At 35.5% G+C, this 26,429-nt stretch overlaps 1 protein-coding gene across 2 annotated transcripts in view; it reads left to right on the top strand.

Moving 5' to 3' along the window:
- Positions 1–26,429, top strand: part of LOC136350468 (E3 ubiquitin-protein ligase RNF220-like) — a 54,627-nt gene that overhangs the window by 8,517 nt on the left and 19,681 nt on the right. Inside the window, exon 6 of one of the 2 annotated variants that reach the window (XM_066302202.1) lies at positions 8,397–8,507. In XM_066302202.1, coding sequence (XP_066158299.1) covers positions 8,397–8,507 — 111 coding nt within the window. Of the gene's footprint in view, positions 1–8,393; positions 8,508–26,429 lie in introns of both variants that reach the window. The other variant, XM_066302201.1, reaches the window with a different exon arrangement.

The raw sequence follows: 26,429 nt of genomic DNA, 5'->3' as shown, positions 1-26,429 counted from the left end.
GCTATTTCTTCCTTGTTTCATTTTTCTTGTATTGCATTCCTATATCCAGCTGTTTTTCTGTTTTGTACAAAAATATTAATGAAAATTGATATTTGTTAACCCCAATTTTAGAATTCAAAGCTTTCAAATCTAAATAGAAATTCAAATGAACTTAAGTGACTATTATAAAACCACATGCGCATGCACAAGGAATTTGAATTACAAAAAGTCGACTCACAGTAGTGAAACATAATGTAATGTGAGACTTAAAAAAGGGGCCTATTAATCTACCTGTTGAGAGCACAACGTCTAAAAATGAGTTATTTTAACATATGAAAAACTGTAGGTGCTGCACGGTAGTAAACTCGCATTTTTTGGTATAAATTAACATAGTTACATAGTCTGATTTTTATACAAATTAAAAAAATAGGTTTCCAATGTTGTCAACTTAAAAATTGATTTTTTTAACTCAAAATCCCCCTAAATCTACTAACTGAATGTGTATTTCCTGCCGTAACCTCTCCTTGCACGGTTCCCATTAAATGTAACGAATTAGAACACAATGTAATTTCCTTTTTTAACATTTTAAGAGTCTTGTTTCAAGTCACATCACCTGAAGCGTTCTCATTAACGCAATTAACTGATTAACATATCATCGAGACACCTTGTCGAATGTTTTTATGGTTTCATGGTTGTTTCCTCGTGAGCGTCTTCAAAAAAGGTGGCCGCAAATAAATGGATAATAAAACGTAGAAATTCTTATGCAGAAGAACCGAAGGAGCAGTCAACTGGTACCGATGCCAGTTTGATAAGGTAATAACCTGCGCAGTTCGCGATATTTAAATAAGTACGCATGAATTATGTAGATGGGTACTTATTCGATTGGACATATTGATACTCCACTCTGCGTTATTAATAGTCACAATTTACACACAATACGATACCAAACTCCGAGCCGAACGTTTCAATACAATTTATATTCAAATGCAATACATTCATTTGGGCATAATTGTGCAAAAGTTATTTTGTTGCATAAAATTCTTTGCGGATATGCAGTTGGTCACATTTTTGCCTTATTTGTCAGGAATTATTGTTGCACTTGCGTTTCTATTTCATTGCCTTTAAGGATTTACTGTTGCCGATAGAATGTCACTATTTACGTTAAAGCCAGAATTTTTCTCACATTCTTATTTATAAACCGTTAGACCTGGAACATTCCGGTTCCGCGTACATTCGAGGTACTTTTACCTTTTTTTTTTTTTTTTAGTCGGTAGGCACTGAAGTTGGCAGCATATATGTAGATATGTATTTCGGCAAATACCTTGTCTTGTACTACAGTGTATTTCTCACTCAAGTGGTGATTTATTCCCTGCTATGAGTCGGCTCGCGCTCCTGTGGCATTCCTGCCGCAGACAACTTATTTATGTTCGGATTGTTTTCCAAATGCCGACTCGCAGGAAATCTCAAGCGGTTTACGGAATCCGCGACTCCAACACCGAGTCACGATGTTCAAGTGGCCGTTTTGTATTTAACACTTCATACGATTCCTCCTCTTCTTTAATGCAATTCGAAATCCTTTTCCTCCGTTTGCCTTTTTTACCGGGCTAATTTATGTCATGGAAATGCTACGCTTTCAATACGCATTTACTCCTCTTTGCGATTCATCAAGGGAAGTGCAATGGAAGATCAGCTGCAAACTGTTCCTCAAGCGAAAATTTGAATTTTCAAATTAAACTCTTAGGTTAATTAACGAGCTTTTCTAATATCATAAGGTAGCGTCTTCAAAGTATTCATAATTGGACCAGTTTATTTAGCCCGTGTAAACTAGCTGGCGGCAATCTATAATCTACGTAATACCCAAAACACCTTTTGTCGTAATACCTTTTCGGGGCTTTGACAAATTGCGCCAGCTATGAAATATAATCGTTTAAATAGTGGTGTTTATAACGGTTCCGCGTGAATTATCGCCCAAATACGAGTGACGCAATAGGATTAATTTGGGTGAAATGATGTCACTGAACGCGGCCTAGGGGAGGACTCGCACTAAATGTGCACATCGGCTTATCACACAAAAATTTGCAGAGGCGTAGGCACCTTTTTTCTAAAAGAAAATTTGCTAGCTTAGAAGCGGTCGTGCCTCGTCTCAGTGGTGTGAGCACAGAAACCGAAAATTACAAAGATATTGATAAATGTCGTAAAAATAAAACAGTTGAAGGAGGTTATGAAAAATTAACTCCGCCCCTGAGTTTCTACAATAGTAATTCACAAAATCAGTGACAGTTCTTTTCTATCAGGGCAGTGAATGACTCGGGGTGTCACTCCAACTTTAAGCGTACTCACAAACTGATATTTAGTGCATTGGACCGTAAAGCAGGTGTCCCTTTTGAAATCGGAGAGTCACTTATATACTGACAAATATGCTATTGTAAATAGCCCCTTCTAATCTACTTTTGCCACCGTGATACCTTCATTCTCATTCAAATTAATTTGATACCGCATCGTTAGTTTATGTTTATCGAATTATGACTAAACGTTTTATCGCTTTTGTGCTAGTTTAATTATCATTGAAAAGCCATATTTCATATCAAATTTTCTCAGAATCACTGCAATTTATGTTGGGATATGAATAAACTAGCTAGATTTGGCTCAGTTTGTTATTCCAAAACTACTAGAGAGGTTTAATAAGTTCTCAATAAGTGTTGTTGCGTTAAGGGCGATGTCTCAAGAGTCAGGCCTATACAATTCGCAGAAATGTTCGTCCCAAATTTTGATTGATGATTCATTCGTTTTAATACGACCAAAAATTGTTTTTAATGGATATACAAAGTGGGTGGTATGTCGTTGTGTGCCATAAACCAAGGTACCTCACCCAACATCATCTATAGCTATTAAAAGAAATGAATGTTACGTGACTACCACGATAACCGAAGTATAGAGAACTAATTATCAAATGTTTGAGTTTTTGGTTTATTTGAGGCTTGCCACACTCAATTTTTATATATATGAAGATATTTTTTCTGTATTGCCAGCCAACAAAGCCCCAAAACCATCAAACATCTGACATTTAAAATCGCCCAGCAGTCTCACAAAGAATTATATATGACACCCTCGATATTTTTCTGCCTTTTGGTCGCAGTATTTAAGTTGTAAATTCGACCCAACACGAGACCGGAAGCTGAATGAAAAGATAAATCCCAAAGTCATTAAGTTCACCTTTGAGACCTTGAAGGTAGCCGATCTTCGTTTCCTACAGGACACGTTGACTTGCATGTGGCATAATACCCCTTTTGAAGGTATGCCTTTACGTTTTCATTGATGAGGCAGGTAAATCTGTTGCCGTTGTAATATATTAAACTAATCTTCGAAATGATGACTTTATCACCTAAAAATCAGTTCTGTTGAAAAAAAAAGTTTAACAATACATCCTTGGGGAAAGTCTTTGGGGAGGCATCTGACTTGGTGCCCTACATAAAGCAGCAAAGTGGAGTGACATTTAAAAATCGATGGTGTTAATCTGTAAATCGCGTAAGTAAACAGATGCGAATCTGCTTGGGGGAGTGGGCCAAGGGGGAAAGTTCGATGACAGTTAGGTAATCGTAATTGGATGCTGGGGGGTCAGCTGCCCTTACACAGCTGAGTCCTGGTGGCTAATTAAATTTTGTTGATTAGCAGCCTTTTATTAAAAAAGTTGTTGTATTGAAGAATTTGTTTCCAAAGTTAAATAATTAGGTCGATATCGACGCCTCACTTTCCACATCTCTTTTTGCGTATAATTATACATAATTTAACAAAAATAAACTGTGAACTTCAAATTAACTGCGCACGAAAGGATAATAGCAATGCCTTGTCATAAATTGAAGATTTTATACATTTAATATTCTGATTTCATGAACTAAAAATACAGGAGCTTAAGATCATCGACACACGAGAAGTGAGCTGTTTAGATAAAGCTAAAGTAATTGGTTTTCTTAAAACAGTATTGGATAAGTCACACCTGTCTTTGTGTATTCGAGTCTAATTCATACATTAACCTCGATTTGTTTATTTTTTGAGCTTGGACTCTTTCATTCTGAAATAGAACAATAATTATCTTCCAGTGTCTGCCAATTTTCATAAATCGAAAGCTTGTTGAAAACCGTACTAAACGTTTTAAAGTTAGGGATAAATTGACGACCAAGCAGGGGTATAGATAACACAAAAAGAAAACAAAGTTTCGTTTGGGTTGGAACAATTAGAGTTATTTAGCAAAGCATGAATGATGAGCAAGTGTTTACATGCATTTTTAATTGAAAAAGCCCGGAAGTTTGGCGCTGCGGCTTGTTAGCTATGCATTTTTGTGACAAAATGATAAATCCTGTTTGTCAAGTTAGCCAGTTTAATTTCCCAATTCTATCGCCTGTTTCAATTATCCCCTGTTTGCTCGAAGTTTAAACTTGCAAAAGACCTTTTGCCGATTTCGGTTAGCTCTTTCAATTATTTCCATTTACGAAAAGGATCTGTTTTACTGTGAATTTTACCAACTTCAGTGTCAACCCTCCAAAATTATTAGGTTTTAAAGTCTGGATGGCCTTCTTTTCAAAAAGTGAACCATTAGTCAGTGGTCTTTGAAAGAACGTTGAAGCTGATGTCTTAAATGAGCTGACAGTCACCATTGTGTAGTCTGCCCGAACCAGTTAAAAAACTGTCAATAAATTATTGTATTATACATCAAATTGCGATAAACCTTACCATCTTTTATGGCCCAATACTGTTCGGTATTGTGTTCACCAATTATGGTAACCAATAAGGAAAAAAGTGGGCTCGTTACATTATGCGAAAAAATTACTAAAATATGTTTTATATATATACGTTTAAGGGGACATTTCTTTTGCTTACCGGTTTTTAAGGCTTCTTCGATGTGTTTTTTACTACTATTGTTAAACAAGTGTAAATACACTTGTTTTAACAATAGTTAATTTAAAGATTCCAAATATCGTTGAAAACGTCATACTTCCTTAGCCGCAATTATTGTTCAAATAAAATGTTTCACGAAAAATCCGGTAAATTTGCAAAAAAGCATACTTTCAACCATTTTGGACAAACAAAAATACACTTACTCTCAAACTGGGAAAATGACATATTTCACATGGACTTGCGTAAAGGCGGCATTAAGCAAAACATGCCCGCATGTATCTATCTCATTCTGGTCAATTTGAAGGTTGTACTTAACGCAATTAGTATTTGGAGATTTCCTAAGCCAGAACATTAATAGTACGGTAGTAAATGTCTTCATTCGAAATTTTCATTTAATAATGTAACCTGGAGAAATCGTCAAATATTCTCATTGTAACTCGCAAATGTCTATTAAATGTTAAGAAATTTGTGGTCAAACTGCTAAAACTTGAATATGTTTTGGTACAATCATTGAGGCCAAACTCTAAGGTGAGAAATTTGATTTATAATAATAATAAATTGTACGTATTTATTAAGGTAGTTTGAAGTTCATCAATTCTTTGTTGTGTGAAGCGTCATTCCCAAACAAAGCAAAAGAGTAAAAGTTACATGTTTTCTATGCGTCTTTTTTCTGGTAATAATTAGTAGTCTGGTTAGAGCAGGTCGTGAATGTGACAGTGACATTTCCATCTGCACGTTATGCGGTAACGAGCGTCCCTGGCGTCTCACTCACCCTTTTGTGTCAAAAATCGCAATTATTCTGCAGTTGCATTTTGTCTCTTATCACTGAGCCTTCGGCTGAGTGACACACCAAACATGTTTTACTTGCTTTTTTATGAGATCTCTCCTACTTTGTGTAGCGACTTGGTGAATCGTAAACATTGTAAGATCTTGTAAAACAGTCCTACAAGAAAATAAAACTACACCTAACCAGAGAACAATGGACTCAGGTCCTGTCAGATTTTGCTGTAAATATACGACGATTTACGAACTTGTATTTTGGCTGACTAAAAACTTCTGAAAGGTACAATGAATTAATGACTTCTGGGAGACCATTTACATATTTATAGATTCTAAAGTGATGTCCGAAAGCGTGTAACTTTTTTTGCCTTTAACTTTTTCAGTTTCTTGGTACCGCGTGTTGGCATTCGTAAAAAGGGTTAACAAATTTTAAACGAATGTGAATTCAATATTGGGTGAAAATACTTATACGGGGTGAAAGGGATCGTTTTGAAAACGTCAAATCCGGCAGCTCTTTTACATGATAAAAAAGCGCGTTACAAGGGGGAATGGCGTGCTGAGAAAACTTATTTATTCATTTTCCTGTTAACCGCAAACAGGCGGAAAAGTTGTGAAAAAAGCATCAACGTCAGGAGCCTCCCTTAGTTTTGATTATCATCGTTATTTTTGTTTCTTCGTATAAAAATTTTATGGACGTGGTCACATCTCACTTTTTAAATCAAATAGCCGGGTATTTTACAATATTTTATCGACCAATATTCAGATACAGCCGGGGAATAAAATAAAAAAATTTTATACTCTTTAACAGGAATAAAAACCATTTTTAGGTGCAATAAAGAAGAAACGTGTTGTAAAACCGAGCGTGTGCTTTCATATTCGAATCAAGCAGAGATATGAGGGAAATCAAAACGTTTTGCGCCCCGATAAAAATCTTCAAAATTTTATTGCGAAATAATTCGGTTAGGAGACAAATTTTCAACCTTATAAGAAAAGGATCCGATAAAAAGTCACATTTACAGTAAATATAATAACAATAAAATCTAAATTGATTTCTCACGGGGTTGAGAGACTCAGTTTATTTAGTCGAGGGGATGGTGTGACGAGTGTTCGAAAGTAGACTTCACAGCTGGATGCCTAATATGGGACAAGGGTGCATGGTTGAATGTGTTTTAAGCCCATTTCTATACCAGATACACATCTAATAATTTCTAGTCAGATTTAAAGCAGCAGGATTGTTCATATATTGCCTAATCTCTCTTTCCAAAGAAAGGGTTCTATAGTAACAGATGACTTAAAGAGAAAATATAGTATAATCCGGATTACAAGAATGTGCTGAAGTTTTTAAATTTATCCAAAATTTCAGTGGAGAGATTTCGATAACTTTTGCGTGAAATGTGAACTTGACAATAGTAAAAGAAAGTTTGATAACGTTTTGTTATACTAAATGCGCAAAATTAGGAACAATTTAAAAATATACTACAGTGTGAATATATAGGATGAAGTCGTAGTTATTTAGGCTTGTGTTATACAGGATGCTAAGTTTAAGGACGTTAAACGGCCATATCTCGGAAATTGTAAATGGTAAAAGATAGAAACCCACACCTCATTGACGAACACGATCAAAAAACACTTATGAAATATTTTTGTTGTTGCATTAGTGCAAATTCGAAAATCATCGGAATATTCCCAATTTCCAAACGGCATATTTTCGAGCTCCAAATTGTGCATCATTACCACAATTTAACAAATCTCCTATGTTTTATGATTCCGAGATCCCTATGGTTGGGCTCGTGAAACGGTCACGATAGATATCTCAGTGATCCTTGGTCAAATTGAATGCTTTTCGGACAGTAATTTTCAATAATACACTGATAGCCAGTGACGAATTTTCTCGCTGACATAATAGTGCTATAATTTTGCATTCCACCAATTTCGGAACTCAAATTGCCGTCATAATTTTATGCCTATTTGCTTTCCAGTATGATAAACATTCGATCGTTTCCCAGTAAATAAAGAGCTATCAGTAAGTTTTGGCGTTAAACTGTTAATGGTATTGTAGTGGGTACATAACTTTAATCTTTACAACGCTCCATGCTTTATGAATTGATTCTTTATGACTATATTTGGATCAGGTCAAAACTTCAGGCCAGTATCGTTTTTGCGATGAATTGATATCTGATAGATCATAAAATGTAATACTAAACGTGACTACTTCCTTAACTGAAAATAAATCCTCTTGCTAAACAGATCATTTACGTTAGAGAAATATTAATTTTTTTTCTAAGTATGATCCATTAATTATCCATATATGTATCTGCATCAATCAATCAAGTAATATTATACAGCACCATTTCCTTGTCGGTATTTAATAAAATTTCAAGAATAAAGTCGGAACAATCGGTATTAAAATGGCCGACTGGCCGCCTATTAAGTAATAAAATCTCGTACGAGTCGAGGTGGAGTCATTTATCAGTCAGGTTGTTAAAGCTTCTTGTCGCTTGTAAAAAGGTTAAACCAGTTTAAAATGATCTAATTAAGTAAATACATATAAAATTAAATTTGCCATGGTTCAGACGAATTAGGCATAGCTTAAGGTTGTTAGCGACTAGTTAGGAAAACCTCAGGTTACCAAATAAGGCGAACAATTTATTTTCCTTTTGTTTTTCAGCTTTTTCATTTCTGTGTTGTCTGTCACTCACGATATCGGTTGACCATATGTTTATATACATTCTTATTTTCAGTAGGTCCACTCTTCGGAGCCAGTTTCGGTACTAACGGGGCCTACAGTTTCTCGGTTCCTGGTCTACCCCCAGCGGCACACGCGCTCGCCAAATCCGGATTTCTTTTCGACCATGGTAAGCACATTTTAATTAAAGAAATTTCTTCCGAAAGCGACTTTTAACCATCAAATAAATGTCACGTGCGACGGAATGGCCTGCACTGAATCTCTTTGAACGATGCTTTTGATCGTTGAATCACGTCTAAAGGGGGCCGATGGTGTGAATGCGTCCCCTTCTCCGATATGCAGCAAAAACTCTGATACCAACATAATTAAACTACAAGCAGTGTAATTTAACTTAATTAAATTCCCTTTTTTGACTGACTCTTGGTGTCAGCCTAAGCGTTAAACGATTCTGAATATCTGGGAAAAAAATCAAAGCCGTATCAACCAATTGAGGGAATTTTTGATTGGTCTAAATCATTAAAAGGTTTCGCATATTTAAAAATTACCGAACGGTGATATTTAAGTTTAGCAACTTTAGTAAAATAAACGTAGCTTCTATGCGGATATTGAGATTCTAACAAACACGGAAGCCCTTTCTTTGGGACGACGCTGGAGAAAGGAATAAGCTCCGGTAAAAGGGAGGCGATACAAACTTTTTACTTTTTTCCGCCCGTTGAACATTAAAACGCGGCATTTAATTTCATCAGAGATCTAAGAAGAGATTTTGGATCATAAAAAGAACAGAAGAAACACTGAGTTTGTTCCACTATGTCCTCTGCCAGGGGTGTTTTCGCACTGTTTTGGCTTACTTCTAGCACCCGATTTTCCGTAAAAAAATATTCGTTACAATTTTTCCTGAATTACGCAGGGTAAGTTAACAACATTTATTAGTTTTAGATAAGCCTTAATGTTTTATCATGCAGTTTTTGCTATATTTGTTTCAAATTGGGACCGTGAGTTATATTTCATCGAACTTCTGAAAATTTTTTTCTAACAACAAAAATCCACTCTGGGGCCTGAGGCCAGAAAAAAAGTCATTGCAAATTTTGTAACTGTTGACGTCCACAGGGCAATACAAAATTTTTCATCTTCGTAATGGAAATTCGATGCTTTTTTGGAATGGATATGCAAAAACGTGAGCTTACATTTATTTAAAATAATGAAATTGATATCACTTCTGGTTAAACCGAAAGAAAATATCATAAAAGATCGAATTTTAATTTAAAATATAGGGCAAACAACAAGGCGGCGACATCTTTAAAAGGTACGTGGCATGTTACGTAACACAATAGATGGAAAAAATTCAAATGTAATAATTTATCTTAACGATAAAGACGAAACTTTTACCATGATTTTAATTGCATCGAATTTCTTGAACATTTCATTCCTAAAAGTAATTTTCTTCGAAGGATCCCGTTAAAGTGGCCATTGCAAAGACTGCCAGACTTTTTACTTTCTGGGGGTTTAAACGTTTGAGCAGATGGACATGAAGCGCGCTTATCGCCCCTGTTAGCACCCTTTGAAAGCAAAAAAAGGTGGCCAATTTCGCGATAAAGATAATGGGTTTATTTTGGTCCGGGTTATGATTATAAGATGGCTCGAAGAAAAAGATGTATCATTTTAATTATGCTTTTAGGACATTTATTTCTTTGGGTGATAAAACGTCTTCTTCAGATATGTTTTCAAATTGGTCTGGAGAAGTTGCATCGGCAAGTAATGCGAGTGAAACCTAAATAGGAATTCCAGCTGGTTGCAGTTTAATAAAATTTTGCAACTTCGAGCGGATTGCGCATTTTTCGTCGATTTTCCGAATTCAGCGTCGCGGCGCTGGCGTCTCGGCGAATGTCTTTCAAGCTCCGCCTGGCGCCGCCTTCCACATTCCAAATAGAACAACTTCCATTCTTATTTCCTGCTCTGCCTTTTTCAACTAGAAAGCCCTAGGCAAGCATAAGCGGACTGAATATTATTTGCCTTTTGTTCTATGAAAACGTATTTCTAATATAGTACGTGCCTAGATATTGAACGGTAACATTAAAAATGCCTGAACGTGTTAATTTTCATTCTAAATTGTTCGCCATTTGTACAGATAGCAATGAGAATATGCAGGGCAATCTCCATTTCTTTTTATCTCCATATGAGATCAGCGATATGAGCCGGACGTGTATAAAAAGCCGTTTTATTGCGGGAGTTTCGAGGACCAACAGGCCATTTTCTGTTCCTCCAATAAATGCGTAGGTAATTGCAGAGCCGTAACCGCTCCAAACACGATTTGTGACAATGGATAAAGTAGCGAAACGCTCGGAATGTGATTGAGCGAAATGCCGCTATAAAAAGCCAACGCATTGCGGAAAATTTCCTGCTATTTTTACAACTTGACAGAAGTGTTGAAAAGTCGAGTCTCAACTTCCAAACATCGAATAGAATTTACCCAAACTCGAGGAGGTGTCAGACGGAAAATGTGGCAGCAAAAACTTAAGTGTTTTTGCTATGGACCGTAACATTTATCCCATTCCAATCTCAATTACATTATAAGCCCCAAGCTGGAGGCGTCATAGGTCAGTGCCAGACTACACGCACAGTGAGTGACGTAAAGACATTAGTTTGGGAGAAATGGGGAATGGAACAGCCTAAATGTTTATTTAACGTTCGTCACTAACCGCTCGCTTGACGCTTGTTCCCTACCAGTTAACATGGTCCCCTAAAAGTCCGACACAACGTGATGTCATTACCATGGGCGGCACAAGATAATATTCTCATAGATAACCCCACCGAGCAAGGGGAAGTTGTTTGTTGCATTCGATGCCCAGTACCCATAGAGGATAAATGAAAAAATTTTCCCCGTCTATGGCCTCCCCTACTGATCGGTCTTAGGACACATCGCTAAGTGCTAATAGGCCCTACTGAACCAAATCTCAGCACCCCACATGATTACCTTACCTAATTACTTTTAACTCGACTCTGACTATCTCTCGAAATTGTTTCGAACAACCCTGCCAATTTCCTTACGTGCGGGGCTAATTGGAAAAGGCTTCGTATTCTTTCGATTAGAAAATAGGATTAACACCCTTATTTAGACCGGGGCATGACTTTTTTTTTCTTTTTTTCTCGAGGGCAGCTCAGGTGGTTTAAAAGTTTAAATTTTTTAATCCGATTAGCTTTGTAGTCATTTGCAGTGTCGCGGTCCGGTGATGGCAGGGTCACACTATTCAGGTTTTCATAACTTGTTCTTTTTTTTCCGCATACATCATTAATCACTATCAAAAAAGTTAATTAATTTTGTGGATCCCTATCGGACCGCAAACAAATTTCCTAACAAATAGGTAGTCGAATTAGCATAAAAAGTAACAAGAGAGGTCGTAAGGGGACCGTAATAAGGCCCTCGATACCTTATTATGTCATAAAGGGCCCGGTAACTACCCTCTCTCAAGAAAGAGCCCATTACAAAGGATATGCAAAGAGCGGTGTTTGTTTATATCGCGATATCCTGAGAACAGCATGTGTACCCATATGTCAAGCTCCCTCGTTATCGGATCACTTTGCTCCAGATTACCGCGATCCCGGCAATCTAAACGACAGAGAGGGGTAGAGTCCTGGAAAATCTGGAAAAAAGGAGATGGAGAAAATATCTTTAGCCACGAACTGGCAGGAAAATTGCTTTGCACGAATATGTTCCCTTTCCGCTCTACCTTATATCCGTCGGATGCGCGGATTACTTATTCTCTAATATATTTAATCGAGATGAGGATACACCAAGCTGGGTTCCAGGAATTTACATGTTGGGGTGAACGAAATAAGGTTTATATCAAGCGGTTTAGAAAAGTACTTTGCATGCAGAGCAATTGCTTTTTTAATGGATTCGTCCTAGAGGCCAGAGCGATTATTCTAATAGGTGAAACCTGAGTAAAATGAAGTAATTACGGGATAGGCGATAGGAGATAGTAGCGTGTCCTCAATAAAGGTCTAAACAATTGCCCCCTTGGAGGCCCGAAAAACAGTTAATTATATAAAATAATAGACTAAAGCCATGACTGTTGCGCATATAAAACATGAGCTGTAGTGAAGTCATTCGTTTTGGTTTCGCCGCCATGGATTAGTGTCTCATTTGTCACAAAGTGGTACCATCTATCCTGAATACTGTAAAAACAATGCAACACCCATTTCTCCTAAATCATTGCTTTTAGGAAATCCTCGAAAATCTAAGAATTTTTTTTGAGTTGAAATATCAAAAACTTTACTCAATGTGTTCCGGGGTCGAAAGCCTTTAAATAATGACATATTTTCTATAATTTTACAAAATAGGTAATACGAAGCTTAAATAGAAAAACAAAGAAACGACATGATAGAAAATTATTTTTGATTTTTCTAGATTTTTAGAAATCCAAATATTCCTTCGCTAAATCGTGGGTTAATTCGTTTATGAGTTTTTATTGTGAGATTAGTGATTGACGATTAGCTCATTGTAGGAATGGTTTCCGATATCCTTGAAAATAAATAAGAAATGTCGGTAGAGGGCAAGTAAGGTTGTTTGATGTCATGTGCGTTTAATAAGCGAAGTGTTAAATAAATTACGTATCCCATTATTTTCTTCCATTAAACTAATAGCATCAGTAAAATGGAAGCAGAGGAACGATCTTGACATTGTATCGAAATAGTAATTATTTTTATGGTTTTTCTTAGAGGCTTGAGGTATCCTGGGTATGTGTATATATCAAGTGATAAAAAGATGTTTTATAAAAATATTTCCAGTTGATTAATGACTTAGTTGGCTCAAGTATCTGCGAAGACGGTTCATCAGAGCAAAAGAATAAAAATGGCTCGAATTCGGACCAGGTGTGATTAACCGGCCCGTTTGATGCCGGTCGTGCTAAACAATGTCGTCGCTTTGTCTCTCACGACTCACAACCAGATTCCGCGATGGCAAAAACACCTTGTATACCCTTTTTGTTTGTTGCCGAGACGAGGTCGTCTTAATCGGCTTTTCAGCTTCTGAAATTTGCCACTGATTCTTTAAAGACTTTCGAGATTAATAATCTTTTATACGGAGATTTCCAATAATCCTCCATTTATTCACTCCCTTCTTCAAAGCAGTGTGAATTTAATGAAGACGGACGTATCTTTTAGATCTTCATCTTCCTCGCCATTTAATGAGACACTTCTTCCAATTCTACGAATTTTATTTATGGTAAAAGTATGCCGCTGTCTTCCTTTTTAGTTGAAGTTTGCTCTTTTTACGATTCATCACAATTTTGATCTATTCAGTTCCTTCTCTCGGTAATGGTATTTTTAGGGTTTACAGATGACAATATCTTAGTAGTTACGATTTGGAAACACTCCCCAGGCACGTATTTTACCTTGTTTGGAGCATACGTTTTGCGCGATTTGGTTACGATTTATTGGTCGGACTAAAACCGTTATCAGATTCAATAGGAAACAAAGGAAAAAGCCTCAGAGGCCCCTCAGCAAAATTTAAATTTCTGTGAGTTTGTGCGGAAAAAGGAGATAGTTTAAATTTAAAACTACAAAGCGAGGGTTGAAGGAGAAAGAATGCGGCGATATTTTAAAGCTTTATCTCGATTGGAAGTATCGGACTTAAGCAAAAGGCCGCTCCACGATATATGTCGTGTGTTTATGGCGTGTCTGCACATACATATAAAGGGAAATGGGGTGCCTCTTTCTCTATATACGCACATATATGCACTTTTACTGTACATTTAACATCATTGCGGTGGAACTTACCCTCTTATATGCGATTTATGTATTCTCTTTATGGTGTAAAAAGAAGTGAGTCTACTAATTAAAAAGATAACTTTAGTTCGAAGTAAAAGAGTGCGATAACGCTACACCCCTAAAAAGAACAGAATACGCCTCGACGAGCATTGAAATATGGTAATTACCCAGCAATGTTGTAGCTTTAACACGGCTGTTACTTTTATAACTTCTTCTGCAGGAAGTAGCCATCTTGAATTCTTTTTATTAGTCGCTTTCAGACCTCCTTTTACCCATCATTATTGCCCTTGGATATGTGTTAAACAACGAATTATGTTTGTCTACCTTCGGAAGAAAATGTACCGGGTATCCCGAATTGTAGTGGAGGAAGTTTGTGGTTCACAAAAATAGAGCCGGTTTACTATAGAAACTACATACAAGTCCGAAATTGAGTATATGGTTCGTGTTTATAAGGTTTTATTTTATACCTCCTTCAGTATTTGAAATTTTAAATTGAAATATTGAACATACATTATATTTACAATTTGCAAGTTATTGATATCGCAGGATGATACTTCGAGTAGCAAGTCTCTCTTTACAAGCCGAAAACTTTTTGGCAGTACAACACTAACCATTAATTTATTGACATTGTTATTATACAGGGTGTCGTTGATAATTATGGAGCTACATGGTGTTAAAGTTGAAAAAAAAAATCACATTTTCTTTAATATCTTTCGATTTCTTTGAGTTAATTTCACGAAATTTCATATTTGAGGGTGTTTTAGGATACGAAATTCAAATTTATTAACGATTTAGTTGTTTCTTCTAGGGGGCGCCACAAGCGACCATTAGGACACATTTAAATCTCTGTAACTTTTTCGTGCCATGGTGTATATTATTTTGGTATTTAAAAACCTTTTTCCCTACCTTTTATACTTAGAAAAGGTATACTTTATTGACGTCGCTAGAAGCAACGGTTTTGGAGAAAAACGCATAATTCTAATGCGCTGCATATTTGCGTTAGCGCTTTTAAGTAAATAACTCAGTTGGCTATGTTTTTAATTGACATTTTAACACTTGAATTTGTTTCTCAAATGTCAGTTTTTTTATTTAGCCCTCAGTTTTTCTTGTCAGTTTCGCTTCTTGTTCCTGTAAATATCCATAAGTATGGCCAATAAATTCACTTATTCTGAAATGGTGGATATGCTGTTGGTTTATGAACTTTGCCGTTGTAATAGTCAAAATAATATCTGATTTTGAAAACTTATTGTTATACCTTTACTAATAATTATTTTTGAAAAACTTAATTTTTTTTAACGGAAAATAATTTTAAGGTAATTTGCATGCATCATCAGGCTTAGATGCATTTTTCTCCAAAACCGTTGCTTCTAGCGACGTCAATAAAGTATACCTTTTCTAAGTATAAAAGGTAGGGAAAAAGGTTTTTAAATACCATAATAATATACACCGTGGCACGAAAAAGTTACAGAGATTTAAATGTGTCCTAATGGTCGCTTGTGGCGCCCCCTAGAAGAAACAACTAAATCGTTAATAAATTTGAATTTCGTATCCTAAAACACCCTCAAATATGAAATTTCGTGAAATTAACTCAAAGAAATCGAAAGATATTAAAAAAAATGTGATTTTTTTTCAACTTTAACACCCTGTAGCTCCATAATTATCAACTTTTGGACTGAGGGAAGTTTAGTTAAATCGACTTATTTTCACTCAAACAATCTGCGGTATTATTTTGGCCACGTAATTCGAGGACACCCTGTATATCGAAAGATATTGGTATATTTTTGTATCTGAATCAAAAACTTGAGGTCGTGAGAGGAGGTCTGGCATCCACACAAAATTGTTTAAACTTAGAAAAACCTGTACGTTTCTCTTCTGTTTGATTTTAAATTATTTCATATTAAATGATTAAAATTTCAAATATATTTCAGACAAACAATATGTTCTTGAGGTTTCATTACGGGTGCAGAATGTCCAAACGCATCAAACGTTTATCATAATTTCATTTAACGGTTTCGCTAGCTGATTAAGAGTTAGAAATTTTTAAATTTCAGCCGAAAAATCAAATTCAATGTTTCTAAATTGGCATAGAAAGGTTAAAAACCCCTCAAAAATGTTAAATCAAAGACAGAATTACAAATTTTGCACCTTTACTTCATTTTTATGGCAGGCAATAATTTCAAAATTTCAAATAAAAAAAATGATAGAATTTGAATTTCGGGTGAAAAATAGAAAATATTTCTATAGGCAGCAACTATTGAAAATTGAATTTTTTGTGATTTAGGGATTTATCGAATTTATATTGGGATTTATTTTAATCTTAAAGAGTCGTTGGGCCGACTTACCAATTTGCGCAACTTAGCCACAATTGAACAATTTCTTTTTTATTTGCCAATGCAATTCTGAACATTCTATACATATTACCAGGCTCAGGTAATTTTATCAAAAGAATTATTTTCATAGTAAAATTGACCACTAATTTATTGGTTAGTTTCTTAATTTCAAAAGAAATTATCTTCCAGATAAACCTGACAATGATGTAACCTATTAGGTCTTAAAAAGATAGAAAGGCTCTAACCTGACTACGACCCGAGGCCCTTTATCTTCTTCGAATTTAAGACGTTATCAATTACGAGCTCTCCCGAAAAATTTGCATTTTCCTTAGAAGGTAATTGAATAATCACCTGTTAGAAATTCCCTTCTGAGATAAAAAGAGCCCGGGTGAAAAATACGGACTTAAGAATGCCTTTTGGTATAATCTATTGCTCTGCAAAGAGGTCACCCAAACGTAATAACAGGGTAAGACGCCCTTTTATAAGGGGAATTTGCTTACTAAAACATTAGCGTAGCCTAACTGGTGAAAGAGTAATCGGTACCTATACATTTTGAGAAATGTTTGTATTAAAGGGCCAATTGCAACACATTCCGGCCCTGTGTAGTTATAGAGTTATTCCGCATCAATGGCCGAGAATTTCATATGCTTACCCGCAATGAAAACTCTTTGTACCGAATTGCCGGTTACTGTTTATAACGTAATTAATTTTAGAGCCAACCAGCCATCACCGGCAAAAACCCTGAAAAGGTTTTATTGAAGTTGTTGTGAAAAGAAGCAACCATTGTTTCATTAGTTTCTAGTGAAATTTTTATTAAAAGCGCATGCCCTAATTAAAAGGGCGAAGAAGTCACTCGCAATAAGTATTTAAGTTAAACGCACCGAAAAAGGAAGACAGCTACTTGAAATAGAAATGCTATCGATTTGCAAAAAAATCTAAATAATCGTTAAAAAATCTTGAAAAAAAAACGAATTTAAATTTTTGGTAAGTACATCAATAAAAGTCGACACACAATATAAAAAAAATTTTGGCGATGTTCGATAAATAGTATTTAGATTTTTTCCTTTACGGGTTCAATGCCGTTTCAGAGGACGTTTAATCCAATAGTGTGCCCAATTTTTTTTTGTAAAAAAATGCATTATGATTCCTTTAATTTTCGTCTTGTTTTGATGCTTAATAATGTTTTCCAAACTTATTGCTGAAAAATGTTTGCACATGAAGTATATGGTATATCTAGAATTCGGTATCTAACATTTTTTCTTGTGAGTTTCGAATATTTCAGTAAGTGGTCAGAAGTGTGCAGCTAATTTGCTATAATACAAATTAAGTAGGTTGTCCAATAACAAAAGCTAATTCCAAAGAACAATACACCATATTTTAGCAGTTAAAAGATTTATGATGATTAGGTTTAAACAGGGAATATTCGGAATACAAAATATTGGCCGTAGAAGTGACAAAGTAAAGAATTAGCCTTTCAGCCAGTTCCGTCATTGCATCAGAAATTTGGCAGTAGTTTTATGAAATAATTAAATTCTTAACAAGATTAAGAAGGTATAGAGATGTAGGAGACTGAGAGTTTTGAGTTCAAAGATATAATTAAAGCAAAATTAATGAAAACGTTGCCAGCAACCGAACTAATTTAAACAGGTTGATGTTCTTGGCCGATTATAGTCGACTGCCGCTTTTTGGATATAATTTTCGTCGAAAAGGCCCTTTAGACGTTTTTAAAGAGGGCTCGAGGTGACAACGACTTCTACCCCCGGACTTAAATTTAATCAGACTCCGAATGAGCTAAGTTTTCATTTATTTTTATACTTTGCGACTCCCCTGTCCTGCTCCTCCTTGATTTGTAACTTTTTTATTTCGTGTTTATTGCGTTCATTTAGGCACTTTAAACTTCAATTATAAGGAATATTGTTCCCTAAATAATCTCATTAGGGCACTCAACTTCGCCCATCTTTTGAATCGTGTAATTTTATCTTCTCTTGGTGTTCTTTTTGTAAGTTCTTAAAATATTTGAATTTACCCTCTCGCAAGTTTTATATCAGATTTATCAGAAAATATTTAAAGAAAGGGTGTAAATTCTTAACATTCAACGTCATTATTCTAAATTTAAATCTACTTTTTTTGTGATAAAGTGATTTGAAAATCCCCTCAGTGCGCTCCCCAAGCAAATAAAAATCCTTACAAACGATATCCCGGGAATGTAATATTTATGTTCTGGATTCCTTCTCAGTTTCACTCATTTCGGCTACGAGGTTTTGTAAATTTATGTCTCCAAATATTAAGTTTGTGGCGGTGACAGGCCTGGATAGAGGTATAAGGCCTGTCTACCGCCTGCTCGGCTTAACCCAGCAACTCGCCATAACTTCCCCAAATAAATGTCAATGTTTAAAGGGAGTTATTGTTGTGTTTTTACGAATCTCTTTCGTTGATTTTTAATCGCTATTTTCCGCATTTCAGTGCTATTGCATGAAAATTCTTCTACCCACATCTTACAGTTCAATCAGTGAATATGCCAGTCTACTATCACAGAGACTGGACAAAATCAAACTTGCAAGCAAGCTGGAGTGGTGTGATATAATAAAATAATGCCTCTAAAGTGGAACCTAAGAGTACGACCGCTTTTTGAGTACTTTAAATGATGAGGCCAATTTGAATTACGAGGTGAGAAGAAGAAAACAGCACCAATTAGAGGCTGTTCAATAAGATAAACTTCATGATAATTCATTGAAGCACTCATTTTTGGGCCTCAGCTTTTAAATTTACGAAGGTTGTACCAATTTTCAGATACTATATTGCAGGTGCAAGATGTAACATTCCAAGTTACCGAGGCGTTATTGTATATACAGGGTGGTCTTTATGGGTGTTGCGATATTTAATGAGCCGATTTTTTGGATTATTCTAAGATGAAAATGCTATATCCATGTACATCTTAAAATGAGTAGTTCCCCAAATATAGGGTTTTAAATATCAAGAAAAATAAAATAATTTTTGCGTATTTTTAAAATGAAGCAAGACAATTTATTGTCGCTCAGTTTACATACACAATACCCCAAACAGTACAATTCGCGTCTATTTAAAGAAAAATGCCGTAACAATAGACTTGCGGAGGGCTTGCCATGTTAATTCTTATAGGGGTATGCCGCTGGTATTTTCGAAATTGAATAATATCTACCGCCATTTTCAAAATACGAAGAAAAACACATTATTTTTCTTAATATTTAACACCATGTATCTTAGAAACGACTCATTTTAGGACATAGGTTTATATAACATTTTAGTCTTAGAACAATTCAGAAAAGGAACTTTTTAAATATCGAAACAGCCTTGGGGGCCACTCTATACATTAAAGCAAAATTTAAACGTCGAGTTAGATGTCTCAATCGATCAGTAAAGTTGAAAAAATGGCTGATTAAAGAAGGAAATTTACGTATTTAACACGTTCTCTTTATGTATGAGCACAGAAAATTCCTTCACATGATTCCTAAGTGAAAATTAAAAATCTATAATGAAGACCTTTGCCATATACCACGATATTAAGGGATTCTGTTACCACCAAGTGTAAGATCGTTTTCGACACCTGTGCAAAGATAAGTCCGGGTACTTCTTTAAATAACATGTTACAAGTAGATGTCACGATCTCAGAAAATTTATATTAAGTTTGCTGAGGACACAACTTAGATCAATCATGCTAAATGTTGACGTAAACATGATGTATAGGTGTATATAGCCCGCTGAAAACGGGTGAACAGAAAATAATTTTGATGGTACAACTCCGAAGATCCTACAAACATTTATGAGTACAACATCGTTATCTACGAGACTTCAAGCGCTCCGTTTCAAGCTAGAAAAAATACCCTTGTACCTCCGAGATAATAAAAAAAAAATCTATATGGATCATTTATTGTTGCCTGTAAATTCGATAAATGAAGCTTTAACTATTTAAGATTAACTATTGCCAAGACGTGTAGCTATTTAAGATATTTGATTCTCTAGGTTTCATAGGCTCAATGACCGCGAAATCGAAACTACTCGTTCCAAATTTATAGAAATTGCAATTAGATGAAATCATGGCATTTCACACGATTTTAAATAAATTTGTTTCGAATTTGTCTCTCAGTTAAAATGTTGCATTTTTGAGACGGCCTAGGTAGAAATATTCGGATTCAGTCACAACTCCGAAAAATCGTACGGTTTTTGAGGAAAGGTGGTGGATCATCTTACTGGACTACCCTGTACATATCTCTATTTGCTCTATGACTGCAGTTGTAAATATTAATGATAGGTTCCTAAGGGCTACTTAAAAATTAAAAAAATTAAAATGAAGTAAAAAGCGCAATATTTAATAACGCAATATAACACGTCCACCAAAAACCTGAAGAAGCGGTTTGTAGAGAGAAACAAACAAGAAGGAGAGGAAAACAGTAAGAAACACTGCTAATCATCGTCTAATAGACGTCACTCCTGTTAGAGTCCAACAATCATGTATGGCATAAATATTGACGTATACAAATGATTGATACACAGTTCCCACAAAACCAAAAACAAAAACAAGTTAACACTTTTTTCAACGTTTTAACTCCTATCTATGAGTTCTATTTGATACTAAAATCTAATTAATTTAAACCCGCCAGGCAAAGCTGCTATCAAACGTAAATTTGGAGATGTGATCATTGCGCATGCGCATATTGGAAAATCCCGGGTTCAACACTTTTTTACGTTTTAACCCATATGTATAAGTATTTGATTGTCGACAATCTATAATTGACCACTTTACTTAATTACTCACTTAGTTACTTAATACATTTAATGAGTTGTTTGCTTGGCATCCTGATAAAATTACCTACCCCGTAAATCGTGTTTCAGCAGGATGATTCCCTACATAAAATCCAAACATAATCATAAATGCGTTCTACAAGCCATAACATTTGTAAAAATGGTCCTTTTATTTCGCAGATAAGTTATTGCGGGCAGGGTATTTATCATCAAGCAAGAATGCGACTTATTACGCGGGGTTGCAGGCAGGGGTGGACCCCATTATGTCAATCAATATGTCAAGTGGTATAACCGTATAAAAAATATTTCTGCGAATTCTGAATGTTGTCATAACAATGCAGGAAATTTATTGCATCACGAATGGAATTTTGGGTGTGGAAACAGATAACTGAGAGGCAAATTGAAAAAGCTCAAAGAAAGATTCTCCATTTGGGAAAAATACGGTTTCCGCGTAATCCTCGCCACAGGTGTGACTTCCGTAGGTAAATCTCCATTTTAGATTGCCCCGACGTTTTCGCTTGTAACACGATGTCGAATTATTTCTTCCTTTATTCTTTTCTTACTTTATTTGCCATTGTAATCAGCGGGTTGAATATATTTTGTGGATTCTGATACTAAGGAATCTTATGAAATATTTATGCGATCACGGAATTAGCGATTCAAATTAATTTTGCCGGCTGAGTGAGTGCCACTGCATTTTGACGTGCAATTGATCAAGGGTTGGATTCTCAAGAGGGTGCTAGTATGTAAAAAACAGTTTGAAATATTTTCTGAACGTTAAATGGATAACTGAAACTCTCTGCACATATTACTTAAAAACATCTCTTCGCCTCTAATTTTTTTTTATTTTTGGTTTTTTTAGCAATTCTTAACCTCAGGGACGTTTTGCACACTCTGTACTAGAGTTTTCAACATGTTTATGCAGAACCGAAACAGCATAAATTATAACTTCCCATGTTTTTTATTCTTCACTTTAATGAATAAAAGAGCGTAATTTCCTCCATTTTTCTTATATTACTTGGGACCATTAACATCTATTCAAAGCAATCTGCAAATTTCCAAATGAAATATATTCGAATTTGCAAAATCAGAATTTTCTATTTGAGGGACTTTTGCGGCCAGTTAACTCCTAATCCGTTGGAAACACCTCTAAATGGTATAATTTTTATATGAACGAGTATTTTTTTATTTGAGTCCTCTAACATATCTTCAAAAATGCCGCATTTATTACAAATATTAATTTCGCCCCGACAATGTAGAATAACATGCAGAAAAATGTGCAAAACTCCCGTTTATTATAATATATTTTTATTATTTTTAACGATTCGGAATCGATGTACCTTTAATGCTGGAACAGACCAATTGCAATCAACCTAGCATTTATCCCGACTGCTGGAGGAATGCTTTTCTGAAATGAAGTATATCTCCATGTTTTTCATAATTTACATTGATAGTGAAGAATTTAGGTTCAGTATAACTCATAGGGAAATCTATAGGAAATAGCGCACGCTCACAAACACAAATAAATTAAGAAGACTATGACAAGTGGTAATACCAACAAAATATGGCGATATTATATGTTACACTTATAGTTCTATAGTTTTGCTAGATGGCATTGCTTGTCAGTATATGTCCACTTCTGAATGATCACTTTGTTTAAGGTTTAAGGGAATTCTCAAAACGTGATAATTTGCTAGCGCCTGCGTGATATCTTTGAGTCGTTCCAAAATGTTCTGTAAGAAGATAGGTAATAAATTTATTAGAGCAGTAAAAAATGTCATCAAAGCACAATAGACCGAGCTGGCTCGGTCACAATAAGCGTTCCGACGAGTCTCGGCCCCCTTTTTAAAGCACTTGTTATCTAACTTTCATCAATCACCACAAATTTTAATATCGCCGCTACATATTACCAGTATATTCCGCACAATACCTACCACTGACAACCTGACGTTTTTTACTATCATATTTTATGATATTTTTTGGTCATTTAGACCATGTTGGGGGTTTATTGATAGTCTGCGAGTATCATTATTAGGGTGTTTCTCGCTCATAGTTTCCTCACATGATCCATTAATTTTACCGCAACAGCATATTGGAGAGCTTCAGTTCAGTCGAAGGTGTCGCTGAACAGCTTCACTGCGTTACAAGGACGTTAAAAAGACGTGTCCATTAAAACGTTGTGGATGTCGCAGAAACGACAATGGACAAGAACGTTGCATAGCACACGTCATAATCAGGTGCGGCTCCTCAAACTGAAATAAGCCACAAAACAAATAAACAGTGAACGTCGGACTCAGGTGCGTTCGATCGCAGGGGTGCGGCAACATTGGGCCCGCCCCGTTTACTTCTCACCGCCTTTCCCCTACCAGCCTTCGCTTTCCTTTTAAAAACTAGCACAAATGTATATCTAAATCATGTTCTACAAAGTGGAGTAATATATCGGAGTTTGGACTTTATGGGGACGTTAAAAAGACGTCCTAAGTGGGGTTATTCTCAACTTTATGAATGGAGACAGGAATTAAAGGATAGGCTCGTAAGACCTTTTTGCTCCTAGGTGACGTATATTGCTTTGCCTTATGTTTCCAAGTTTCTTGGCTTTCATCTTTGGTATTCAGAGTTGATTTTTAATTGTTCATGCTTCGGCAGTGGATATCTGATTTTACGAGCCAAATGGAATCAAAATATACATCTCGTTAACAGTCTATAATCCAACGCCAATCGGGTTTTAATATCTCTTTTAGTTTTCGAAATATTAGCTAACTATCGATGATAGTGCCTTAAAATGGAAGTGCTTTAATATGTAACTGTAAGGCTCGGGAACTACAAATGAGGTATCTTACGTTAATGTAGCATTCAAGTCAACCAACTAAAAATTTCGAGAGTTGGTACATTTTTTAATCATTGTTTACACATTGTCAGTGCCGTACATCTTTGATTTTTCGGATGTGGAGTCAAAGATTTTACAAAATTTGTATCTTACAGCCAATATATCAGATTGCAAGCAGTGGCGTAGAATATTCATTCAAGCTTGATAATTGCCAGAACATGCAGGTTTAAAAAATGAAACATTTTTTTAAGCAAAATTTGCTTATCAATTCTACACCCCACTGACTATAAATATTAAAATTTCCTTAAATGCGTAACACACTTAAAGTCAATATACTAGGCACATCTTTTTGATTGTTTGATCTTGAAAAATTTTAAATATTTTATACTATAAAACTTAGTACATGGCTGCACGTTTTGACATATCTCCCGTTTGCTACTTTTCAAACTTTAACCGTCAACGTCTCGAGAATTTGTCAAAGGAGTTTGAAGGAATTTATGCCAAAGACGAAAAAAATGTCCTGAAAGTTTTTAAATTCTTGACTCTAGATTCCGTTAGTTTTAAGCACTTCCTAAATTTCTAAACTTTCCTGACAGGCTTGAGAATCTGATCTTGAGAATCAGTGATTTTATCGGTAGAAAAAATCTCAAACTACTGTTTTTTTATCACCAGCTGCCCCTACTCCATACTCAAATTTCCAAAAAAATTTTTGCTTTCCCTTCATTAAGCTCTTTCCATCTGAGCCCGAAAGAGAAAACGTGGCTGGCAACTAGTAAACTACAACACCTATAACCATTAATAGGCCAATCAACTATTAGAAAAGGCATCGGAACGTAATCTCTCAATTGAGACAACAATTATTCAAAGCTTGTAAACCCGGCTTTATGGTAATGAGGTTCATGGCATTCATATAAACATCGCGACAGTCCTTTGTAGCTGTAGGAGTAAAAGCCATTCTAGAGGTTTTGAATTTCCTCGTCATAAACAACGACGTGTGCCTATAAAGTCCGGTTTAACTACCCTGTATGGCCGGACAACTTTATAGGCAGATATATTAGTGGCTAAATCGCCGAAAAACCATAAGGTCTTGACCATAAACGTGAAAATGTCAATCACTCATAGCTATTGTTATGGTAAACAAATGTATTTGATGAGATATATGTTTGATCTTACTTGTGTTAGTGCCAGCAAAAATGAGTAAACGGCACTATTATTAGATTTCTCCATTGGACTGTTTGTTTTTATACAGGGCTACTGGTAATTTAACATATTCCTTTGGGAAGTGATAGTGCATGAGGTAAGGAGTAAATTGGACTCCGATATGCATATTCCGAAAATGACTAACATTTGAATTATTTCAATTTTTTTTCAATTCGGGATCTTGATAATTTCAGAGTGATTTTTCAAGAAGTTCTTGTTGAATTCTTTTACGTTTGGTAGTTGATCATTTATCTAACATTGTAATTTTTCGTATGGACTGAAATGTGTGCGGTAACATTTGTATTATGTGAATATTTTGCGTCAAAATTTTCATAATATAATTTGTAAAGATCAGCTACTCCCACTTCTTTTTTTTTATTTTCTTGTTTGTTTTTTGAATTTCTTGAACAATGACTCTAAAATCATTCAGATCACGAATAAAAAAAATTTTGAACCGAAATCATGCATGGGTTCCAATTACCCCTTACCTCACACCCTATCATCTCCCCAAAGGAATATGTCGAATTATTAATAACTCTGTTTGATTCGACTTTAGTTTTCTATGATGCGGTTGGATCTAGCTTTCTATTTTCTCATGGGACTTTTAGGAACAGGTCACCAGTCCGTATTTATTTTCTATAGATTTTCCTTCAAGCATTTTATAAGTTCCTTGCATATTCTACAAAGATTCAATTTCAATATGAGAAACATTTATAACAACCAACAGTAAATGCAAATAATAAGAAGAATTAAAGACAAATAGCAAGAATTAAAGGGATATTTTAAGGGTCGAAATGTGTTTGCTTTTGTGGTGAATGAAGTAGTAAGTTGCGCCCTGTTTAGTTTAGACGAGGATCCCATTTAAGTTTACCGTCAAAATAGTTTAGGATTTGGTAGCCGCAATAATTGATTTGACACCGGTGCACTACCAAAATGCGGTCTAATTCCCTGTTAAAACATGAAAACCGGAGCCGAATCTGCCGCAAGTGTTGGGCGTATTAAACAAGCCAGCAACGTGTGTGTCTGGTCAATTAAATTTAGACATGGACCAGGGAGGGAGCGAACCTATGTGCATATATCACAGTATGCCTACACCCTCGTAGAGGCAAGAATGGCAGCTAATTGTCAGTTTTTAAATCTGCCGTAGATCCGAAAACAATCCAGATTATTCACGGTTGTCCTTCTAGTA

The sequence above is a fragment of the Euwallacea fornicatus genome, chromosome 3 (assembly GCF_040115645.1).
Source record: "Euwallacea fornicatus isolate EFF26 chromosome 3, ASM4011564v1, whole genome shotgun sequence".
Taxonomy (NCBI): domain Eukaryota; kingdom Metazoa; phylum Arthropoda; class Insecta; order Coleoptera; family Curculionidae; genus Euwallacea; species Euwallacea fornicatus.
Note: the sequence above shows the minus strand (reverse complement) of the source record. Positions and strands in the feature narration are given on the sequence as shown.